Genomic DNA, 23,192 nt, shown 5'->3' on the forward strand with positions numbered 1-23,192 from the left:
AGCCTTAGTCTAAGTTATATAGGTATTAAGAATCACAGATCAATAGTCATCTATGTTTGTTATAGTTAGACTTATCAGGTTCTTTCGATACATAGAGATTGTATTCTGCATAGATAGGTAATCTTTAACCACTTCAAAGAGCTACAGAATATGACATTTAAATAACTTAGGGTTCTGTTGGTGTGAGACACAATTGCTCCTGGCAACCTGGCAACATTCTCCTGAGAGAATGTTGAGCACCGAAGACACACCACTGGGAGCTTGTTTTCTTCTTGGCAAAACTGGTCTTTGGGCAAAGAAATGCCCATGCCTCAACCACTGACAAGGTACATGGTATCTAGAAATGAATAAGCAGGACTGTCAAATCTTGCCAAGGCAGGGTAAGATGGTTTTGAAAATTTTTCTGACTTTGAAAATGGTCTCTCGGTTATTCTAGGCCTTAGCCAAAGCTGGTTGCTTCAATGTTGCAAATGACACTTTGGGTGACTACCAGGAAGCCAGTTGTCTGTGTCATTTGTTGCACATTTTGAAAGCTGCTTGATTGCACTTCCTGCTTATTCAAGTAATATTATTTCCATTCTGGGGTCTTCCATAGGGTTGAAGACTAGATAGTTGCAGTTACTTACCTCTCATGACTTAGCAAGCTATTTATTATACAAAACTTAAACTAGTTAGGCTAGGATAATTATTGCATATATTTGTTCTCATTGTATATAATTTTATATTAGGCTTAGAACTCTCATTTAAACAAAAGGGGGAGGAGCTGAAGGAAGTCTTACAGCCAGTGGTTACCTGTCCACTGAGGCGTGGCCTCTTATACTATTTATGCAGATGTAGAGCAGGAGTCCGGCTCAGGATTCGGTTTCCATTCTCCATTCCAGCAGAGGATTCTGATTGTGAGTCTACCCCTAAACAAATAACCGTCTATTTCTCAATTCTGAGCTAGTGTGGGATTTCTTTTAAGCGTCTTCATTATCACATATCCTGGACAGTTAGGTGGGCACCCAAACTGTTTACATAAGTGAAAATGTATGGATTACAGCAGTAACTCTCAATCTGTGGGTCAATACCCATTTGGGAGTCGAATGATCCTTTCACAGGAGTTCCTTATCAGATATCCTGCACATCAGATATTTATATCATGATTTATATTTATTTTATGATTCATAACAGTAGCAAAATTACAATTATGAAGTAGCAGTGGAAATAATTTTATAGCTTGGGGTTACAACATGAGAAAATCTATTAAAGGGTCACAGCATTAAGAAGATTGAGAACCAGTGTCTTACTTGAACAGCCCCCAGCATTCCAGGAAGCTATCCGGCCTTGAGCAAGCAAGGCTGATAGGTTTCTCTGCCCTTGGGCAAGTGTGGCTTACAAGTTAGAAGGTTTTGTTTTATAGATCTCTTAAGCAAAGTAATTTAAACTTAAAACATAACGATAGCCCTCACATACAAAATAAAATCAATTAATTTAGGTGACCTGGGGTTGTGAGATTGTGCAGCTGGCCAAGCGCTTGCCACACAAGCGTGAGGAATTTGGTTCAGTTTCCAGTACTCCCAGTTAAAAGCTGGACACTGGTGAAGCAGAGAGAAGAGAAGCCCTGGAGTTTGCTGGCTAGCCGGCCTAGCAGAATTCAAGAGCTCCAGATTCAGTGAGGGACACTGTCTCAAAAAATAGAGTGGAGAATAACTGGAAGATGCCAACATCAGCCTCTGGCTTCCGCATCAGGTACACTTCTGCATGTGCAACCGCAGACATACAGGCACACGTATGAATTTTCCAATTCAAGGCTACTTAAAGCTGACAAAACTGACATAATATGTGAATTTGTTATTCAATAAACTCTCATATTGAGGAAAACCACAAATGCGTCCATCTGTTACTAACATAGCTCATTTAGCAAAGGAATTAGTTCATTGTTTCTAAATTAAAAACTTCTCTTTCTCTATTTAACTCTTTGGTATTGTGTACTGGTGTTATAGAAAATTTTGAGTATTTGAGCTTTAATCCATGTAGTTATCATTCGAACAAATCTGTGTTTATTTGAATCAATGGCATTACCTCCTACATACACAGCCGTTACTCAGAATTTGAAAGACAGTGAACTCCAGGCTTAAGATGGTTTGAATGGAATCCAACGTTGAATAAAGTTCCTATATTTCATTTGAAATCCAATATTATGATTGTTTTCCAAGAAATGACTAGAATTTATACTAGAACACGTAAATTATACTAAACATACACCTGATTGGCCCACACCAGTTAGCCAGTTAGGAGGACTTTCTGCTATTCTAGTAGGTTCTAGGTTTATTTGTTGGAAGTAGAGTGAGGCACATGAAACCTACGATATATATATAAACTATATACAATAACGTGACTAGAGGGGTAGTGACAGAGTGCTATCACTGAGTGTTGAAAGATTTCTTTACAAAATGACAGCGTCAGCAGGGCTGTGGCACACGCCTTTAATCCCAGCACTCAGGAGGCAGAGGCGGGCGGATCTCTATGAGTTCGTCTACAGGGCTAGTTCCAGGATAGGCTCCAAAACTACACAGAGAAACCTTATCTTAGGGGGAGGGGGGAAGGACGGTTTTAGTTTAGACGTTCTTAGACAGTTTTGAAGAATATGGGCAATTTCCAAGAGAGCAGAACGGTGGCTATGAAAATTTGGTATGCTACACGACAATAGTCTGTGTTTTCCTTTAGTCTCTACTAGCTGAGTCCTTCCATGAGGAAAGTATGCTCACTATCCTTTTTTTTTTTTACTTCAAATGCTAATTTCCTCAGCATAAATGTTGGTTTGAAAAACACTTGATATCACATACAGGACCCAGGGAAATTTTCTTTTTCTTTTTTTTGTGTGAACTAGAAGGTTCTTGGGTTATTTATTTAAATAAGATCTTTTTCATTTTTTTTTTTACATACCAGTCAGTTTCCCCTCCTTCTCTCCGCCCGTCCCCTTCCCTTTTCCATCTACCCCCTCCCCATCTATTCCTCCTCCCCTCCATTTCCATTCAGAAAGGGACAGGCCTCCAGTGGGCTTGCACAAGCATGGCACATCAGGTGAGGCAGGACTGAGCTCCTCCCTTTATGTCAAGGAGGGGCCAGGTAATCCAGCGTGGGGAACAGGTGACCAAAAAACCGCCAGCCAGAGAGAGGTCCTGCTCTCACTGTCTTACTAAGAGTGCAAGCTACACACACACACACACACACACGCAGGGCCTAGAGGCTCCCTGACTGTTGGTTCAGCGTCCATGAGCTTCCAAGGGCTCAGATCATCTGGCTCTCTGTAGGTTCCCCAAACACGACTCCCTTGGCTGGTACAATCCCTCTTCCCTTTCTTCTGCAAGAGTCTGGGAGCGCGATGCGGTGTTTGTCTGTGGATCTCTGCCTCTGCTTCTTTTATTGGGTAGAGTATCTCTGATGGCAATTAGGGAAGTCACAAATCTGCTTACAGTTCAAGTACCCTCTCCACCATTGCTAGATTGCTGGGAGGAGTCTTAGTGGAGCCAGAAATTTTTTTTTTATTATAGTGACTAGATTTAAAACAAAGATTTTTTTATTTTCTTTTTGGTGTTCCGAGACAGGACTTCTCTGTGTAGCTTTGGAAACTGTCCTCTCACTCTCTAGCTCGACTAGGCTAACCTTGAACTCAGGAGATTCGCCTGCCTCTGCCTCCCAGGGCTGGGATTTACCACCCGGCTAACAAAGGTCCTTTCACAAACCTATTTCATATCTACAATACTGAAACCATGTCCTCTTCCTCTTTGTTTATGCCTTTCCCACTCCTCTTCAAATTGGGGAACGTCTACTTTTACGAAGGGGCTCAAATGTCATTCCCTGGTGAAGTTTTTTTTTTTTTGGCTGTTTTTTGTTTGTTTGTTTGCTTGTTGTTGTTGTTTGTTTTGAGACAGGGTTTCTCTGTAGCTTTGGAGCCTGTCCTGGAACTAGCTCTTGTAGACCTGGCTGGCCTTGAACTCACAGAGATCCTCCTGCCTATGCCTCCCAAGTGCTGGAATTAAAGGCCTGGGCCACCAAGGCCCGGAGGGTTTGGGTTTTTGAGACAAGCTCTCACTCAAGCCCAGACTCACCTCGAACTCGGAACAATCTTTCTGCTTCTGCCTCTCTTTTGATTCCTAAGATTAGGCGTATTGGTGAGCCCCACCACACCCGCTGAGGATTTAACAAGTCAGATAGATGAGGTCTCAGATCAGCTCCCAAGGCTCACTACGGGGAGTACATTCCCTAGCACAGCATAATAGGATTAGCTATTCCTCTGTGGGGCTGAATCCCTGCGGGTGAGAGTTAGGAGTGCCAGGACCGTATCTTTCTCACCGTTTCATCTCCGTAAAGCCTAACATTAGGCACATGGTAGGTTCGGTACTATCGGCGCGTCCCATCCAGGTGACTCTCCAGGTCCCCGAAGAGGCGCCACCGCAGGCGTTTACCTGGTGCACCGGTTCCCGCCAACAGAGCGTTTGAAATCTAGCGGCGGCGCGGCCGCAGGGGAGCAGAGCGGGTCCCGCAGGACCACCACCTGCCAGCGCCTCGAGCTGCCCGCACCTGCTGGCGGTCCCCGCGGGGGCGACCCTGGCCTCTGCAGACGGGGACACGCTCCTGGAAGAAGTCTTCCAGGCGCAGCTTTGGCCGGAGACACTGTCCGGTTTTGTCTAACGGTGACTGGAAGGGTGGAGAGAAAGGGTGCTCAGGGATCTGTGGGTGGCCTGAGACAGGTCCTAGCTGGCGGCGCGGTCGCACCGAACCCACCGCCCAGTGCCGCCAGCCCGGACCCCGAAACGCCACTCAGCTGGCCCGGGAACCCGGCGCCACGCCCACTGTGGGAGGAGCGCCGTCATTCGCGCGAGAACTCGCCTCGCCTCGCCTCTGCCTAGAGCAAGGTCTCGCGAGAAGCAGCTTAGGAGCCGGCCTGCAACCTGCCGGGGCGGCTCTGGTAGGTGCAGCTGGTGGAGCGGCCGCCTCACACCTAGCACCGGAGGGATCCGGTTGAGTAGGCGAGGGACTCGGGGTGTCGCTCTCCTAGCCTTTCTCCTCGCCCCGCAGTGGACGTCTCAGGGGCCGGCAGGTTGGAGCGGGTCAGGCGCGGGTGGCTGGGTTTGCGGTGGAAGCCGAGGGTGAGGCTGGCTGCTGTGGCCGGGGTCCGGGTGGCTGGCGGCGGCTGGAGAAGCGTGGGTGGCGCTCAGAGCTCCGGGTTCGGGCACAGGGTCCGGAGAGGCGGAGAAGGGTGATGCTTTGTGGGTTAGGAGCCCGGAGGCCTTTCCCCAGGGGAAAAAGGCGATCCCTCACACCTCCTTTCCAACCTCCTTTCCAGGGCAGAGTAACCCCGTGCCCCGCCCCTTTCCTGTCATCTTTGGGCCACCGCAGCGACAACCCGAAGAGGGCGCATCACAATAGGGCGGTGAGTAAGGCTCCCAGTTTGGGGATAAGGTGGTGGGGAGTCGCCCTCTGGGTCGAGGATGAGACACCTGTAATGTGCGACGCAGCTTTATCCTGAAGCCGTATCAACAATGGTAAAGCTTTGTTTGCCCCTAACTTGCCCAGAAAAGGTTCTGATTTATTCTCTTTAAGACACAAGTCTTATTCCTCGTGTATTTGGGACTGGGTTTGTATTTGAGATTTCTCTTAGTAGTTTGTCAATGCGGGCCAGTGTGCTTAGGTTCGGCCTTTATCGGATTCCCATTTCTTTTTTTGTCTTTAGAAATTTGAGTCTGGGCCCTAATAGAATTACTGTTTTTCGCCCCTTTTTGGTATTTGGAGTCTGTGACATGCTAAGAACAGTTTTCCACTTCGTGCACTTAGTGTATGAAATTATTTTCTAGCCATGCTTTACGAGTCTTCGTGCCTTTTATTTAACAGTCTGGAGGAAGAGGTACAGTGTATTGATTGGCAGTTGGGTTTCTTGCTGCTCTCCCTGACCCATCACTTTTCTTACCTCCACTCGCCAAATTCGAGCAGAGCTTTTCAGAGAGGGGTTTAGGAATGGGGTTTGAAGGAAAGAGACTGTAGAAATTGGAATAAAAGATACAATAATAATAAAGCATGCGAATATAAAAGCTAAAAGGGATTCCGTATGGGAGAGACTGTCTAGACTTCGACCCTGGGCTTTGAACCAAGGACTGATACTTGAACATTAAGCAGAAAGCAGTAGAAAATACTTGGATAATTATTTAATAGTAGATAAAGATTGAGTTAATAAAGTTTTTGAGGGGAGTCATTTTTGGAGTTTTATGCTTAATAATTTTCTCTGACATTGAGCTTATTATTTAACTTTTGTTCTTCTGAGTGGAGAGAAAGTAAGAAGGGAATTTCAGAAGCACAGAGTGTGGGAAGGATCCAGGGTGATGGAGTTCAGAAAGTTCCAAACAATATTTTTGAGTTTCTACACATTTTTTTCCACACTCTCAAATTTTGTAGGTGGGCCTTTTACCTCCCCTATGTTTTCCTCACACCAGTCTGAATTTTGTTCTATTTCATTCTTTCTGTTCTTCCAAGATAGGTGTAATTTTTTCACTATTATGTGACATCACAGAGAACTGTGGTCTGCTTGTGGCCTTTTACATCTAAATGACCTACTGAAGTGTGCAAGTGATTTGGGAATAGTGTGCATCTCAGAGAACTAGGAATGAACAACGTTCACATGCCTTCAGGTACTAGACAGATAATGAGCATGTCAGATGCACCAGAGAGCTGTCTTGTCTGAGAGGCATCAGTGTTCGCATCCACCTGATTAATTGTGTCTATGAACATGGTGTCAACCTGCATCATTCTTAAAAGAACATAGGGACTGCAGAATTTTAAATAAAGTCTCCTGAAACAGTGTCATGTGTCCCAACCAAACTTAGTTGTGTTTTGATCTTTAACATGTGAAACTATTTTATTTTATATCTGGTTTAAGAGTAGGATTTTAGGTCAGAACTAATTTTATAGCTGGAAGCAAAGGTTTAAATCAACCTATGTCAGTTAATTTGGAATTACAAAGTTTTAAAAGAATCGGGAAAAATGTCAGATCTTATTAAAACCAGTAGGTGGGTTTAGTGCACTTTAAATTCAGTGTTCCACGCCAGGCAGTGATGGCACACGCCTTTAATCCCAGCACTCGGGAGGCAAAGGCAGACAGGTCTCTGTGAGTTTGAGACTAGCCTGATCTACAAGTGCTAGTTTCCAGGACAGGCTCCAAAGCTTCAGAGAAATCCTGTCTCGAAAAACCGAAAATATATATATATATATATATATATATATATATATATATATATATATATATATATATATATATAAAAACCCGAAAATAAATAAATAATATAAAAAGAAAAGAAAAAAAAAAGAAATACAGTGCTCCAAATTAAACAGGTACTTTATATAGTAGCCTCTCCTTTTCTACACTTTTGCTTTTGTAGTTTATTCTTGGCTTGAAATTATTAAATGGGAAAATTCCAGAAATAAGCCCATATGTTTTAAATTGCATACTGTTCTAAGTACAGTGATAAAACTGAGTTTCTGCCATCATCCCTCCTGGAGCATAAGCCACCCCTTTGTCTAAGTGATTGTGACCAGAATGTACTACCCATCCTTTGCCAATTTAGTAGTAATTTGGTTATCAGACTGGCTTCTGGTTTCACAGTGTGTTCAAGAACCTTTATTTTATTTAATGATGGCCCATGGTACTACAGTAGTGCTGTTCCTAACTCATACATGCCAACAATAAACCATAAAGTGCTTCTTGTAGGTGAAAAACATGAACATTCTGAACTCATAAGGAAAGAAAAATACATGCCAAGGTTGCTAAGATGTGTAACTCTGCAGTTACAAAATTTTTTACCAGGGTATATTGTTACTGCTTTTCTATTTTATTGTTAATTATTGTTGTAACTGTGCCTAACCAGTGAAATTTTCCATAGGTGTGTATATGTAAGGAAAAACATAGAATACCTGGGTTTCATTTGGTACTAGTCACAGTTTTAGCCATCTACTGCCTAACTTGGAATCTATACTTCAAGAGGGGCTGTATTACACATTTTTACTATGGGAATAACTGATGAGAAACTTTTCAATGTTTATTATTAGATTTATAAGTATCTTAAGAGTAAATTGGTTTATTTAGAAGGCCACTATTATACTTGTACACACATATATATGATTAAGTCCAAGAGACCCTCTACAGTTCGTTTCAGAATTCAAGTATTTATTCTCTGTTGTACCTTATCACATTGTGTCCCTGGGCATTGACTTTTACCAAAGGAAACAGATTCCCTGGCTCATGGGGAGAACCAGAAGGTTGGAAATAGGAGGAAGAAAGTGTGGTGTGATGCAGACTCTCTTGTGCTTCTTACTTTTTCTCATAAGAAGAATGGGTATTTTGGTTAAACTTTGTACCTAATGCATAGTATGACTTAATAGCATTTATGGAATTGAAGTTTGTGGATTAAAATTCATTTACCCATTAGTAGGAAGTACTTTAATCACATAATCTGCTTCATGCTTCGTTGGACTGTGAGGAATAGGAGTTTATAGGTCAAACTCCAGTCCCAAGAGATGGGTCTTACAAAGTGAAGGTCTTTGGCTTAGTGATAAAGGCATGAGAGAAAGAGCTCTGAAAAGGAAGATGGAGCAGCTAAATACCGTCTGTTCCTGTGCAGTTGTACAAACAGGACTGATTTGCACTTCAGAGTTTATTATGTCTTGTATAAAACTGCAAATGATATTTTTTTTAAAAGTCAGGACTTTTGAGGGGTTTATAGACTAGGTTTTCTTCTTTTTAGCACAGTCTTTTTAAGCTCAGCTGGGCTAATGTCTCATCAGCTCCCTGCTTCTCTATAGAACAAGAAGTGAAAACAGGAGACACGTACTATATTTGTAAGACGTTCCTATTTGAGAGTTAAATTTTTTTTTAAGGATTTGTCTTACATTTGTTCAGAATGTACCTGTTGGTGGGGGGTGGACTATCACCCCCCCCCATGTTTCTATAAAGTAAGAAATGCTTTCTTGCAAGTAGCTTTTCACCCCCCTCCTTCCACCCTCTGAAATGACTTTTCAAATGAGGATTAGAAGAAGGGATTGAATGTCCTGTCCTCAGTGCCTTTGGTTCTGTTTTTGGGTCTCCTGATTCTTAGGACATACATTTTCAATATATTCATCTGTATGGTAGGTTTATCTGAGCAGGCTGGACCTCTATGAGGGAGAAGGAAATGGAACACCTACATGTCTAACTGGGTAAGTTTAATTTACAATCGAAATGATTTACAATTTGGTCAGTGGCTTTGATTATATTTTTGATCTTCATCTAATGCCTTTGTTTTGTTTCTTTGTTGATTTGTAGTAAAATTATGGTAGAGGTAGGAATGGGGGAAGACATAGTTACAGATTTGTGTAACAGAGGAAACGTTACAAGTTGCACATCCCTAATCCCAAAACCTAAACTCTGAAATGCTCTAAAATCTGAATTCTTCTGAGCTATTTACCAATCTAATTGTGTTTCATGTGTCAAATTACCTTTAGAGTATGTGTATAGGATGTTTATGAAATGTAAATGAACTTTGTTTAGTTATTCCTAAGATAACTCGTGTTTGCAAACATATTCCAGAATTTTAGAAAAAAAAAATCCACAAACCTGAAAACTAAAACACTTTTGCTCCCAGGCATCTCAGATAATGATACTCAACCTGTTTTTGAGTTTTGTTTTTCTCTCTTTACTAGAATGGTTATTAGGGTTCAAGCTAAAGTTGCAGTTTCCTTAATATGGCCTGCTGTTTTACTTTGTGGTACTTGAAACCAGTACCACCTTGCTAAGACGGTAGCAGACTAGAGCTCAGAGGTAGAAGGTGAGCAGTTAGAATTCAGAGATGCTTTCTAGGGAAAGATTAAAAGCTGAGTAAAGTTTCTATGTGTGCGGTAGGAATACAGTAGGTCAAGTACAGTTTTAGAGTATTTGCATATCAGAGTTCTGGATTAGTACAGGTAGAGTCTGGGGTCCCATTCTGAATAACTCCAGAGTCTGAGACCTTTGCCATCCCAAGCACAGTTAACCTCTATTTAAGAAAGTAAAATATAAAGAGGAAAGAATTTGGTAAATATGCAACCTTATGTTACAGATTCCTGAAGAGTGTAGGATATTGTTGCTTTTATCTTTGCCAATAAAAACAAAGATACTTTACTTTATTAATTTTATTGTATTATGTTTAAAAATGTAGTGTACCTATTTATATAATAGTGCTGTTCCTTATATCCAAGGAGGATTAGTGTTAATCACCGCATGAATACAAAATCCTTAGATAGTCAAGCTCTTTCTATAAGCTGGAGTAATGTTTGTGTATAACCTACACACAATAAGTCCTCTGTATACTTTGTGTCATCTTGAGATTACTTGAACGCTTAATCCAGTGTAAATTCTGAGCAAATACTTGTTCTACTATATTTAGAGAATAGTGACAAAACTCTACAATTTTGAGTTTACTAAATCTGTAGGTGTTGAACATGAGAATACAAAAGGTTGACTACTCATTTTTATCCTTGTGGTAGAAGAAATGGTGGATTAGTATTTGGGAGACATAAAATTGACATTTAGTATTTGGCTGGGTATAAGATATATCATCTATATCATCTATATCATATATCATAGTGAAGACACTGCTTAAAATACTACTTGATTAGAAACTATGAATAATATTTTTAAGGTCATTTTATATTTTTTAAGGTCATTTAAAATTGTTGTATTTTATGGTTGTTACCTTGTAGTTTTCGTTTTCTGTTTTGTTTTGTTTTTTGAAACAGAGTTTCTCTGTAGCTTTGGGACCTGTCCTGGAACTAGCTTTTGTAGACCAGGCTGGCCTCAAACTCACAGAGATCCTCCTGTCTCTGCCTCCTGAGTGCTGGGATTAAAGGTGTGCGCCACTGCCGCCCAGTGGTCTTTTAAAATTGTAATCATGTTTTTATTTTTGAGTTATCTGGAATCATCTATGTTTGAGTTTAAAGCTCACTGTTAGCTTTTGACATTAAAGTTACTTAGTCTCTGTAAAATTTTGTTTCCTCACATGAAAATGTGTATAGGACATAATTGTTAGGGATTTAAGGATGAAAGAGTATTTTAAAATGTTATGTAAATAGTAGAACAATATAGCAATATAAATTGTTAGCACTTTGATTTTTCTTTATTTATACCCAGAAGATAGCATATTGGCATTGTTGCTCCTACTATCCTGCCTGCCTACCTGTGTTTTTGAAACATATCTATCAGTTAATATATGTAAACTTTGCCCATCTCATTTAGAGAGGACAAGTTCAAGTTTTTATTTACAGCCTTTGGCAGTACAATTCTTCAACTACAATTTCAAAAGTTTTCTTTTACTTTATTCTAATAAATATTGAACAGTAGGAAGCCCTTCTTGTTTTTCATGTTGGTATCCATTGTCTGGTATTCGATATTCTATATAATTTGAATGCCAGGTAGAAAAGAAGAGGAGTGGGTATATTGAACTGTTTTCTAAAAACCAAAGCATTCATTAATTTAAATTGTTTTTAAGATTTTTGATTATTATTACTTGTAATGAATAGAAGATTTTGGACTTTTTACTTTGGAGACTATGTAAAATGACAACTTAAAAGTAATTACTTATTTTATTTAATTTATTTATTTATTTAATATTTTTTCAAGACAGTGTTTCTCTGTAGTTTTGGAGTCTGCCCAGAAAATTAGCTCTTGTAGACCAGGCTGGCCTCAAACTCACAGAGATCTGCCTGCCTCTGCCTCCCAAGTGCTGGGATTAAAGGCATGCGCCACCACCGCGTGGCAACTTAAAAGTAATTAAAAAATTATTGTGGGTTGTAAAAGATGTCCATACCACAGAGCATATGTGGAGGTCCAAGGACAGCTTGTGAGATTAGTACTCTTCTACCTTCACATGACTTACAGGGTTTTAGCTCAGGTCACCAAGTTTACAGTACAAACCCCCTTTGTCCACTGAGCCCCCTTGTTATCCTCCTCATCCTCATAAAAATACATTTTAAATCTCAGTTACCTAAGAAAGAATTGCAGATAAAAGTTTGCAACAAGGCCTGGAGAGATGGCTCAGTGGTTAAAGCACTGATTGCTCTTCTAGAGGTCCTGAGTTCAATTCCTAGTACCCACATGGTGGCTCACAACCATCTATAATGAGATCTGATGCCCTCTTCTGGCCTGCAGGCATACATGCAGTCAGAACACTATACAAAATAAATAAACCTTTTTTAAAAAATTGTAGCAAGTAATTTTTATTGTTTTCTCATTTTTGGATGTACATACAAAGAAAGTGCTGACTTATTTTAAAAATATTTCATTCAGGTCAGTTTGTTTTACAGAATATGGGCTTGAATTTCATTTTCTATTGTTCAGAGAGCAAATGGTACCATCTGCTCTTTTTAACTCTTTTGTTCATTTAGAGGGTGTGTGTGTGCGTGCGCGTGCATGCGCGTGCGTGCTTCTTCTCAGACCCAGGACCTTGTGCTTTGGCATCCTAGTAGGCTCTGTTCCTGAGCTGCATCCCTAAGCCATGGGACAGCTGCTTATAGAAACCTGTAACTTCTAGTTACTGTAGGACATCTTCATTTCTTTTTATTATGTTCTCCCAAATTACTAGTTTCACCTTCAAGAGAGAATTATATTTAGTTTATTAGAGACTAGCAGAACTGTCAAACCATAATATTTAAAAAGTATTTCAAAATAATTAATGCTCTAAAAATTGGGAAGGGAAAACTGAAGTACACACGGATCAAGACCCTCTTAGCTGATTAACATAGTAAATAATACCTAGAGTTAGGAAGACAGAGCCTACAAAACAGATTGACAGTTTGCTGAGTGTTTTATTCCACTGCCACTCCGGTGGGTTCCATGTACTATTTTACGAGGTGTGTGAAAATGTTTATCATGCAGCAGGAAAGAGACATTAGAACTAATATTTGTATTGGGTTTGGGTTTTCAAGGCAGGGTTTCTTTGTGTAGCCCTGACTGTCTTGGAATTTGTTCTGTAGACCGGGCTGGCCTTAAACTTTAGAGATCTGCCTGCCTTTGCCTCAGTGCTGAGATTAAAGGCCTGCGCCACCACCTTCCAGTGAAAACTACAAACTGCGTGTTTAAGACTAACTCTTAGAACCTTTTTTTTTTTTTTAATCTAATCTGATGCTTCTTGGGAACTAGTCTGTAGCCTTGGTTCCAGGCGCCGATGCCTTCAAGTTTTTGCCAAAAACGTTAGCATATGGCAAGTAACTGCACATTTATTTATTTGCATTTTTAAGTGCATTGGTGTTTTGCCTGCATGTGTGAGAGTGTCAGATCCCCTGGAACTGGAGTTACAGAAAATTGTGATCTGCCATGTGGGTGCTGGAAATTGAACCTGGATCCTCTGGAAAAGCAGCAAGTGCTCTTAACTGATGAGCCATCTCTCCAGCCCCTGACTGTACATTCTTGTTTCTTACACTAGAATTCTTTTTTAAAAAAGATTGTTGTTGATTTTATTTATGTGTGTCTGTATGCTTGTGTCTCTGAGTGTATGCACACATGTCTGTGTGCACATGGAGGCTAGAAAAGAACCTCATTTTTATGAGCTGGAGTTACTGTTGTTTGTTGGATGGTTTATGTGGGTGCTGGGATCTAAACTCTGGTCCTCATGATTGTATAGTAAGTGCTTTTAAACACTGAACCATCTCTCTAGCTCCCAAGGCTCAGAGGTTTTTCTTCGTTTGTTAATTTAAATGTGAAGCTTAGTGGGTTTGGTGTTTATTCTGAAAGTCGGTATTCATATATTATTTCTCCTTGACTCTGTTTTTATGTTCCACTTTGAACTTTTTTGCTTTCTGGAGTTTGGGGAAAATAAGATAATATTGGGAAAGAAAGTTCTTTGTTCTGTTTTAGAATCTTATCTGTCATCTTTTTATCTCTTAGCGTTTTGAAATGCCACTTTTTATTTTCTGGGTTTGACTTCTGATGTGTTGTGTATTAAATCTGAGAGATGATATAGTATAGTGGGGAAAATCCCTCCAAATTTGACTGTAGAGATTCAGATCCCAGCTTTAATTGACAGTGTAATAGATGCTAAAGCAAGTTACTGAAATCAGTCTTAATTTAAAGGTCTTTGAATATAATTTTTTTCTTCAAATGGAACACTGATCATATTCCTAAGTTATAAAGATATCTAGAGAGTGTTTTTTCTGTTACCAAGTATTTTGTTCCAGGGCAAATTTTACTTTGTTTAAAATTAAGAGAGGAAAAATAACTTGGAATATTTTGCTTCTGTGCAATAGCTATCAGCCTTTCTGGGTATCATCACATGCTCAGCTTCCTGAACATGATGGTCGTGGCAAACTCCAAGGAAATGGCTATATAACACAGGCACATGTGGCTATTTAAGTTACTTTTAAGACTAAGTTAAAAAGTCCACTTTATCTAGGTATGGTGGCAGAAGTCTGAACTCTGAGTACACAAGAGACCGAGGCAAGCAAATCACTGAGAGAGGCTAGCTTGAGCTACATAGTAAGTTTAAAGCTAGCCTAGATTATATAGTGATACTTTGTCTAGATAAGCCAAATAAATTTCTTCAGTTGAAATAGACACTTTTTGAGCCAAGTGTGGTGGCACATACCTTGAATATCATCACTTGGGATGCAGAGGCAGGAGGATCTTTGTGAGTTTAATGCCAGCCTATTCTTAGATGGTAATGAGTTACAGGACAGCCAGGGCTATTCCATGAGACACTGCCTTAAAAAACAGACCCAAAAAAGAAAAGAGATACTATCATTTCCCCCCTTTATTAATTTTTCTAATTTTTTTAAAAAAACATTTTTATTTTTTTAAAATTGTTTTTTGCATAAGTGTTTTGCCTGCATGTTTGTAAGTACAGTGAATGTGTGCCTGGTACCAGTGGAGGCCAGGAGAGAGTGCCTGCCAAGAAAAAAGCAAAATAAAGGGAGAGGAAGGGGGAAGGGAAGGAGAGAGAATGAATGGAGAGGGGACACAGGAGGAAAAGAGCCAGAGAGTGAGAGATAAGTGAACAAAGTAATTTTAATACAAAATCTATGAAGTAATACTTTGGGTGTGGGGAAATAACTCAGTTGGTAAAGTGCTTGAGTGATATCAGGGAAACCTAGTACTCAATTTATATCTTTAGTAATATTTTTCAGGGGATTTATGTTTACTCCTCCCTACAGCTCTCTTTCCTTCCATCCTTTCCTGTCCAAGTGTATATGTGTGTGTGTGTGTGTGTGTGTGTGTGTGTGTGCGTGCATGCTCTGAAGATAGAACCCAGAAAGTATGAGCTACAGTCAAAGCTCTACTTCTATTTTCTTGATATTTATTGAGCAGGTATTGTAATTAGAAATTGGATTATAGTTTTTCTCACTAGTACTCTTTTCCATGACTGAACTGTAGGTACAGTTGTATGATAATTCTCTTTTAAGATGAGCCACTATAAAGGCTTCTTATAAAATATTTAGGCTTTGCATTTCCTCTGCTTTAGTGGGTCATATTACATGCCTGTCAGTGTCTTTCATCTTAATTAGTTAATTAGAACATTTTGTAAATGCTTATATTCAGGTTACACTAAGCTGTACTAAACTGTGGGGATATAAATATGAATTAAACTTTGTCCTTGTCCTCAAGGACAATGAGGAACACATGGTAGAAACATTTTGCTAGTCTATATGTGTTAATCATGTGTACATAATCAACAAAACTATACTTAAGCAATTATTAAAGAAGAAAAATTCTATTATTAAAGGAAATTTCTATGACAAAGCCACTTCCAAATACTTTAACTATTTTGCTAATTTGCTATTTTGTTAATTTAACTATTTTGTTAGTTTATCACGATAAAAACCATATTTAGAAAATTCAAATAACATAAGAAGGGATCCAAAGAAAAATAAGTTTTCCTCTTATTTTTCTACTTGATATTTCCAGACATTTTATTAAATCTGACTTCTCTGACTTCTCTAAAGTTTTTAATAATTCATGATGTTGTGTTTCAGTAGTGGCTCCAATACTTGATGTGTTGTGTGTGTTGTTAGATGTGCTCCGCTCTCTGTGGCTCTGCTCATTTCTCTTCACCATCTGCTGCTGTGTCTTATTTCTCATCTTAGTGTTCTTCTAGCTCAAGCTGAATTTCAGGGTTTTTTGATTTGTTTTGTTTTTGTTTTTTGTTTTTGATGCTTGTCATATCTCTACGGAGATTCCTTTTTGTTACTCATCAAGACTGTTTTCTTCTTTCAGGTCTTTGGATCTATGGGCCTTTGTTCGGATATATTTATAAAGAGTACTTTGAAGTTTACTAACCCAACATCTGGGTCGACATGGAGTCAGTTTTTATCAGATCCCTTTTACTGTCTTGTTTCTTCACATGCCACAATTTTTAGTTGACACTTGACTGTTGCAGTGTTATCATGAGAGTTGCTGTTTGTTCATTAAGGGCTGTTTTCCTGAACTCAAACAGACTTATTTCCCCTGCACTGTATAGCATCTCTGATCAGATCTTCCCTTTTCAAGCTTTTTACTCATTGGCTTCATTTCTGGGGTCGGGGGTGGGAGGAATTTCTTCCTGCATCTATTGCTATTTGATGTTAGCAAAGAACTTAGGCAAAATAGTCAGATTTTTAAATTCACCTTTTCTGTGTCCTTTTTTGTGGGGTAAGTGAAGAATATACCCCTTTTGTTTCCAGCCTGTTTAATAGTGTTCTTTGTTCTTTTGACATCCTAACCATAAAGGTTTCAGTTTTCTGCTGCATGTGTTGTATATGATTAAGGAATACACTGAGTTAAGAAACATCAAATCCTAGATCTTCTGTCATGCAAGTTTTGGTGGTAGATCTACCTACTGAAGATTCTCTGTGGTCTGTGTTTTATCACCAGGTTATTGGGGTTCTCCAGGGCTTCTGTCCCTTGCTTGTATAATTTGGTAATCAGTCAATGATCTGAGCAAAATTTTTGCTCAAATATTAGGTCTTTACCTCCACTTTTGGTATCTCTGTTTTAAGTCTCTATTTGTACTTGGCAGTGTTGAGGTTTCCTTTTTCGTGTTGAGCTGCATGGCTTCCTGGTTCTCTTCACCTTATTTAAAGTAAGATAGAAGACACTGAGCAAAAGCTTGGAAATGAACTCAGGGTCTATTCCTTTTCTTTCACTGTGATTTGCTTTTGAGATTTTCTAGTGTTTTAAATAGGCTTTAATTTTTTAAAAAAATTTATGTGTATGGATGTTTCGCGTGCATATATGTCTATATACCACTTGGGTGCCTAGTGTCACAGAGGTCAGAAAAGGACATGGATCCTCTGGAACTGAGTTACAGATGCTTGTGATCCATTGGTGACATATTGGTGCCGGAAATCTAACCAGTGCTCTTAACCACTGAGCGTTTCTCCAGGCATTTAAAAATAATCTATTCAGGTTTAAGTTGTTGTTTTCTGTAGAGAAGTTTACTTGGCTACATTTAGACAAAATTCCTTTTTGTTCCTAAGATTTTCATTTGTTCTAAATTTGTGTGTGTGTGTGTATGCGTGTGTGTCATGACTATATGTGTAGTATTCAAGTCCCTCAAAATCCTACAGTTCTTGATCTTTAAAAAAATGACTGTTCAGTCCCTTGTCAGTTAATTTATGGATTTATATTACACTCCTTAAGGATATTTAAAGTGGGTTAATCAAAAGGAAACTATAAATGTTTTTTAGAACCTTTTCAACTCTTTGTGATTTTTACATCATCTTACTTTTCTATTGCTGTAATAAAACACAATGACCAAGGCAACTTATAAAGGGATGCATTTAATTGGGCTTACTATTTCAGATGGTTACAGTCCTTGGTGGTGAGACAAAGGCCTCATAGTGTCAGGAGTAGCTCAGAGCTATATCTTGACTAAAAGCTATCTTTAGAAATGATGTAAGTCTTTTTGAAACCTTGAAGCCTGCCTTTGGTGACACACCTCCTCCAAGGCCACACCATCCAAACTTTTCCAAACAGTTGCAGACCTGATGAACAGGCCCAGCCTCTGCAATAGACTATTTCTAAGTTATTTGCAACATGGACTATTTCTGTTGTTTGTGTATTCTCTCAAAACGCTTTGCAGTGCTCCAGTAATTGCTTTTGAAGATCCAACAGTAGTATGCTTCAGATTGCCTACTGTGATCTGAATGGATGTTTGGAACTCAAATGCCAATTTTTGAAGGAACTTTTTAAGCTAAGCAATTTAGGTAGGGGAAATGGAAAGCCTTTAACAGCTTTTTTTTTTTTAATTTCATTGAAGCAAATATGCCAAAAAGCTTACTGATAGATGATAAGGTTGGTTTACAGAAGCTTTATGGATAAAGCGGGAAAGAAGGAATCAAAAGAAATTTTTGAAGCAGACTTGATAGGGGAAAGTGACTTTAGATTTTTTTTAACTTGATGAATAAAGATGACCCCAACAGATATGAGAAATCAAGATGATGAGGCCATATACAGCTCAAGAAGTTCTTTCCCCAATTTTGATGTTTATCTTTAACTTTAAAAAATTACCATTATTTTTGGCAGTAGTGTTGGCAGAGGTTTCTGGCCAATCAGCATTTTATTAAACCAATACAAGTGACAAATCTTTACAGGGTACAAGACCATTGTCTCACAGTATAGTAGTATTGTGTGTGTGTGTGTGTGTGTGTGTGTGTGTGTGTGTGTGTGTGTGTGTGTATGTATGTGTACTCACTCCCATGCTACCCCACGCATGTGGAAGTCAGAGGACAGTCTTCTGGAGTCGGTTCTCCCACTCAGACTGTAAGACTTTGCTTTGCACAAGTGCTTTTACCTAGGAGCCATCTTACTGGTCCTGTTTGACTTTTGTGAACAACTCCTCATTTCACTCCATCGAATTCAGTTAGAAATGAGCGTTGAAAGAATGCTAGAGCCAGTGTCAGAGAACCTGGTTCTAGTCAGATTTACATAATTTTGCTAGACAATTTGAGCAAAGTTGTATACATTTGTTTATCAATTAATTATTTTGATGGTGGTGGTAGTAGTGTATGTTCACAATCCCTGTAAGCAAAATTTGATCTGTTGTCAAATGAATGTGTGATTTTCAAGATCGGGACTATTTTATATACTAAATTATTACTGTTTCTTTTTGTTTTGTTTTTTGTTTTTTGTTTTATTTTTTGAGACAGGGTTTCTCTGTAACTTTGAAGCATGTCCTGGAACTAGCTGTTGTAGACCAGGCTGGACTTGAACTCTCAGAGATCTGCCTGCCTCTGCCTCCTGAGTGCTGGGATTAAAGGTGTGCGCCCTTTTCCCCTCCCCCGGCATTATTACTGTTTTTTAAATCTGACTGCTGATCAACATTGTAAACTGCAAAATTGCCAAAATTCTGAGGTTATTTTCTGTTCTATATATGGGATTATAAGGGAAGATTAGATATTTAATACACTTTTAAAATACTTAGTTAAGGTATTATGTAAAACTATTGAGTTTCTTTGTAACTTTGATAGATTTAGTAGCCATAAACCTCGTATATATGGAGAAAATATTGATAGGATTCATTGATAAAGCACTTTGTAGTAATTGCACTGTAGGGAAACATTAGGAAAGCTTTATACAAACATTTGTCAGCAAAAATTAACTTTCTATTTAGCATCAATTAAGGAAAAACTAACAGTATTATTTGGTCTTAAAATGCCTTGTGCCACTGGAAAATGTAGCTTAGAGGTAGAACATTAGAATAGCCTCCATGAGATCCTAAATTTAATCCCTGATAGAGAAGAAACAAAAAGATGCCTTTTTAAAGCATCTTAACTTTTGGCAATTAAGAAATATTCCAAGTGAAAATTTATGTAAAATAATCATTCTATGGATTGTTTTTCCTTTAGGGGTACTGATTGATTGATGTTTGGAAACATGAAATACTTTAATAATCATTTAAGGGTACTTATGTAAGTACTATATTAAACTGACACACAAGGGTAGCAAATTGAGCAGATGTATCAAGTGGAAAGTACCTTTAAAAGACTTCCAGGGTTTATTTTAATCTGATTTGTGACATTTTATGTTTAGCATTTGATGATCTACTTAGCACTTTACAAGTATGTCATAATAATTTCAAGTATATAACATTCTGTGGCTGTTTTATTCTGCATGGAATAGACTTAAAGGTCAACACTACTCTTTTATGTAGGTTATGGGTGCTACATGTGTGCTTTCAGAGCAGTAGTGTGAGGAAACTTGAAGTGGGATGGCAGGACGGCCTCATCCCTATGACAGTAACTCCAGCGATCCAGAGAATTGGGATCGGAAATTGCATAGTAGACCTCGTAAACTTTATAAACATTCAAGGTAGGTAGAATATATGTATATATATTTCCCATATCAAAGTGCTATTCAATCTGATGATTAAAACCATTGCATCATTGATTGTGGCAAACCATGTCAGGATGTGGCCTTGTTTATAAAGCACTGTGCATGTTTCTCCTGAAAAAGCTTTTAGAGAAACGTTTCTTTTAATTTTTTTAGTATTTGTGTTTCTTTGAATACTTTTGCCTCTAGATTATGTTAACAGCTTAGTCGACTACATAATTAGGTATTATAATTTGATCAGTTTGAAATTCTGGCAAGTTAGGTTAGTTCTTATGTACTTGACACTGTAACAGAAGGTTGTTTCTTCTTTAAATATATTATGTGTGCAGATTTCAATCGACAGTTTGTATGTTTGTGTCAGTACTCAGGACATCTTTAAGTGTGCAAATGTATTCTATGGGCACACTGATGGAATGGGAACATTCATCTTTCCATCTTTTCAGATCGACTCTGCTGGCTCATTTTGAGTTTGATGCGTGAAATGAAATTGATCTCAAAAGTTCATGCTCATGTTTATGTTATTTTTTAACTTTGATTTTATACTGTGTGATAAAATAAGAGCTTCATTTAGAATACTTTGCAATCTGATAATATAAGACATTAACTGACAGTTCATGAATACCACATTACATGGGTATGTAAGGGTGTTTTCATTGAGAATTTTGCTTTCTGAATATTATGTGGAGGATATTACTGAAATAAATTAGCTTACTCAAATAAAAATTTCTTCTGATTATTGACAACAAATATAAATTTTCTTGAAATAATAATACCAAAACTTTCAAATTCTTTTTTGTAATATTAAAAACTGTTTTGAATACCTTAAACTATGTGTTTAGAAAATATGAGTGATTAAGTACTTCCTAACTTCTTACCTGACAAGATACTTACATATATTGTAGACTTTCATGTGTTGTCTTAAGTTGATATTGATTTCATTAATTTGCAAGTACGTGCTACACAGTGTAAATATTTTTTGGTTTGTTTTATTCTCTGTGTATATATCCTTCAAGTAGGACTCTCATTTATTTCCTAGATAATTATCTTGTCCTTATTTTGGAGACTTTAATGATATATGAGTTTTATCATTGTATGGGTCTATAGTTGTGTGTATCATAGTGCATGTGTCTATTTCAAGTGAATTTTGTGTTATGCTTTTTAATTCTTGATATGTTTCTGCTGGTGTTCAGTAGTGCATTATTTAATGAAGATGTGATAAAGGTACAAATGTCATCGTTTGTTTTTAGAAAGGTTCATGCATTCAGAGGGAAAATTTTATAGTAGTTATGTTTTCATTTCAGTAACCTCTATTTCTATATCTTGAATGGCTGTGTTTTAAACTTTTTGTGATGCTGGGGATTGAGCATAGAACTTTGTACATGCTAACAAAGTACTTTGCTACTAAGAATTTTGTTAGCAGCTTTTTGATGCTGTTTTGGGTAAGAAATAATAGTATATAGGGTTGTTTGAATATAAGATATTAAAGTGAAATAAAAAATATTAAGGCAGGACAGTGTATTGGCAGCACTTAGGAAGCAGCAGCAGGCAGAACTCTATAACTTCAAGACCATTCAGGGCTACAAACTGAGACTCATTTTGAGGGGTAGGAGGAGAAAGCGGAAGAAGAAGAAATTGGTTTAAATTTCCTTTAAGCTAGGTGTGGTAGTGCATGCTTAAGCTCTAGCGTTTGGTGGGTGAAGTTGGAGGATCAGAAGTTCAAGGTCAACAGGGCTACTTGGAACCCTGTCTCAAATTAAAAAAAAAAAAAGTTAATGGGGACTAGAGAGAAGACCAAAGTTCAATCTCAGCACCTACATTTGGCAGCTTAGAACTGCCTTCAGTTTCAGCTCCAGGGGATCCCTGTGGCTTGAGGCCTCTAGGGCACCTGCATGTGCATAACATAAACTTATACAGACATACATGCATACACATAAATAATTTTTTTAATATTATGGGAAACCTTTTGAGTAGATTTATATTAAGACTCATTTATATTAAGCCCAAATTAAAACAGCTTACTTTTAGAAATTGCTCATCTTGTATTTTAGGAATTTCACTTAAAACACTAAGACAGAAAAAAAGGGCTGTTTAACAACAACAAAAGAGAAAAACCTGCCCTCAGTTCAGGAGGGCACTCAAAGGGTGCCAGGGTGCTTGTGGACACTGCTGTGGAGTACTTGGATCCATATATAGGCTAATTAGAAAATTGTAGGACACATAAATCATCACACTGACTTGTAAATGAAGTTCAGAGAAAGGGTCATTGTCAGCTTGAGTTAGAGGAAAATAAGATGAGCTAGTCCTGAGGCGCTTACAGCATTAGAGTAAAGGATGGGTATATCTGTCAGGACCTTCAGGAGATTACCTTGCCCGGATCTGAGGGCACAGCTTTGGATAGTATCACTGTCTCCATTAGGTAGCTGAAAAAAATGAGGTTAATAGTCTTGCCCAAGACTATCAAAGCTCTAATTTATAGACATTATTCTCATCCATTTTCTTTTTAAATTTTAAATAATGTATTGTTACAGATAGACCAGGTATAATGAACTCATTTCCTATCACCCAGACTGGTTACTAATTCATGTCTGATACTTTTAGACTCTATTTCCTCCTGTTCACCACCACTCCCTACCCCCTTTTCACTCTCAAGTATTTTGACATTTGAATAACCCCCTCCCCTTTCTAAGGGTTTTTGGTGGTGGTGGTGGTAGTGGTGATGATAGTTTTGGTACTTGAGGTACCTGATGCATCATAGTTGCTTAAGAATATCAGGGTCAAAGTCCTCTAATTTGTTTGACTTTCCCCTCAGGTTCACAAGATGAATGTGTAGCGCTAACCATTATCTTTA

At 38.4% G+C, this 23,192-nt stretch overlaps 1 protein-coding gene across 14 annotated transcripts in view; it reads left to right on the forward strand.

Moving 5' to 3' along the window:
- Positions 1-307: 307 nt before the first annotated feature.
- Positions 308-23,192, forward strand: part of Btbd10 (BTB domain containing 10) — a 59,013-nt gene continuing 36,128 nt past the window's right edge. Inside the window, exons 1-4 of one of the 14 annotated variants that reach the window (XM_085692931.2) lie at positions 308-326; positions 5,333-5,419; positions 9,164-9,228; positions 20,166-20,323. In XM_085692931.2, the coding sequence (XP_085549057.1) occupies positions 20,223-20,323 (101 nt within the window). In that variant the 5' untranslated portion in view covers positions 308-326; positions 5,333-5,419; positions 9,164-9,228; positions 20,166-20,222. Of the gene's footprint in view, positions 327-4,896; positions 5,087-5,332; positions 5,420-5,445; positions 5,532-9,163; positions 9,229-20,165; positions 20,324-23,192 lie in introns of those variants that run through there. The other 13 variants (XM_048460588.3, XM_048460585.3, XM_085692930.2 and 10 more) reach the window with 13 other exon arrangements.

The sequence above is a fragment of the Myodes glareolus genome, chromosome 7 (assembly GCF_982192425.1).
Source record: "Myodes glareolus chromosome 7, mMyoGla1.1, whole genome shotgun sequence".
NCBI classification, from domain to species: Eukaryota; Metazoa; Chordata; class Mammalia; order Rodentia; family Cricetidae; genus Myodes; species Myodes glareolus.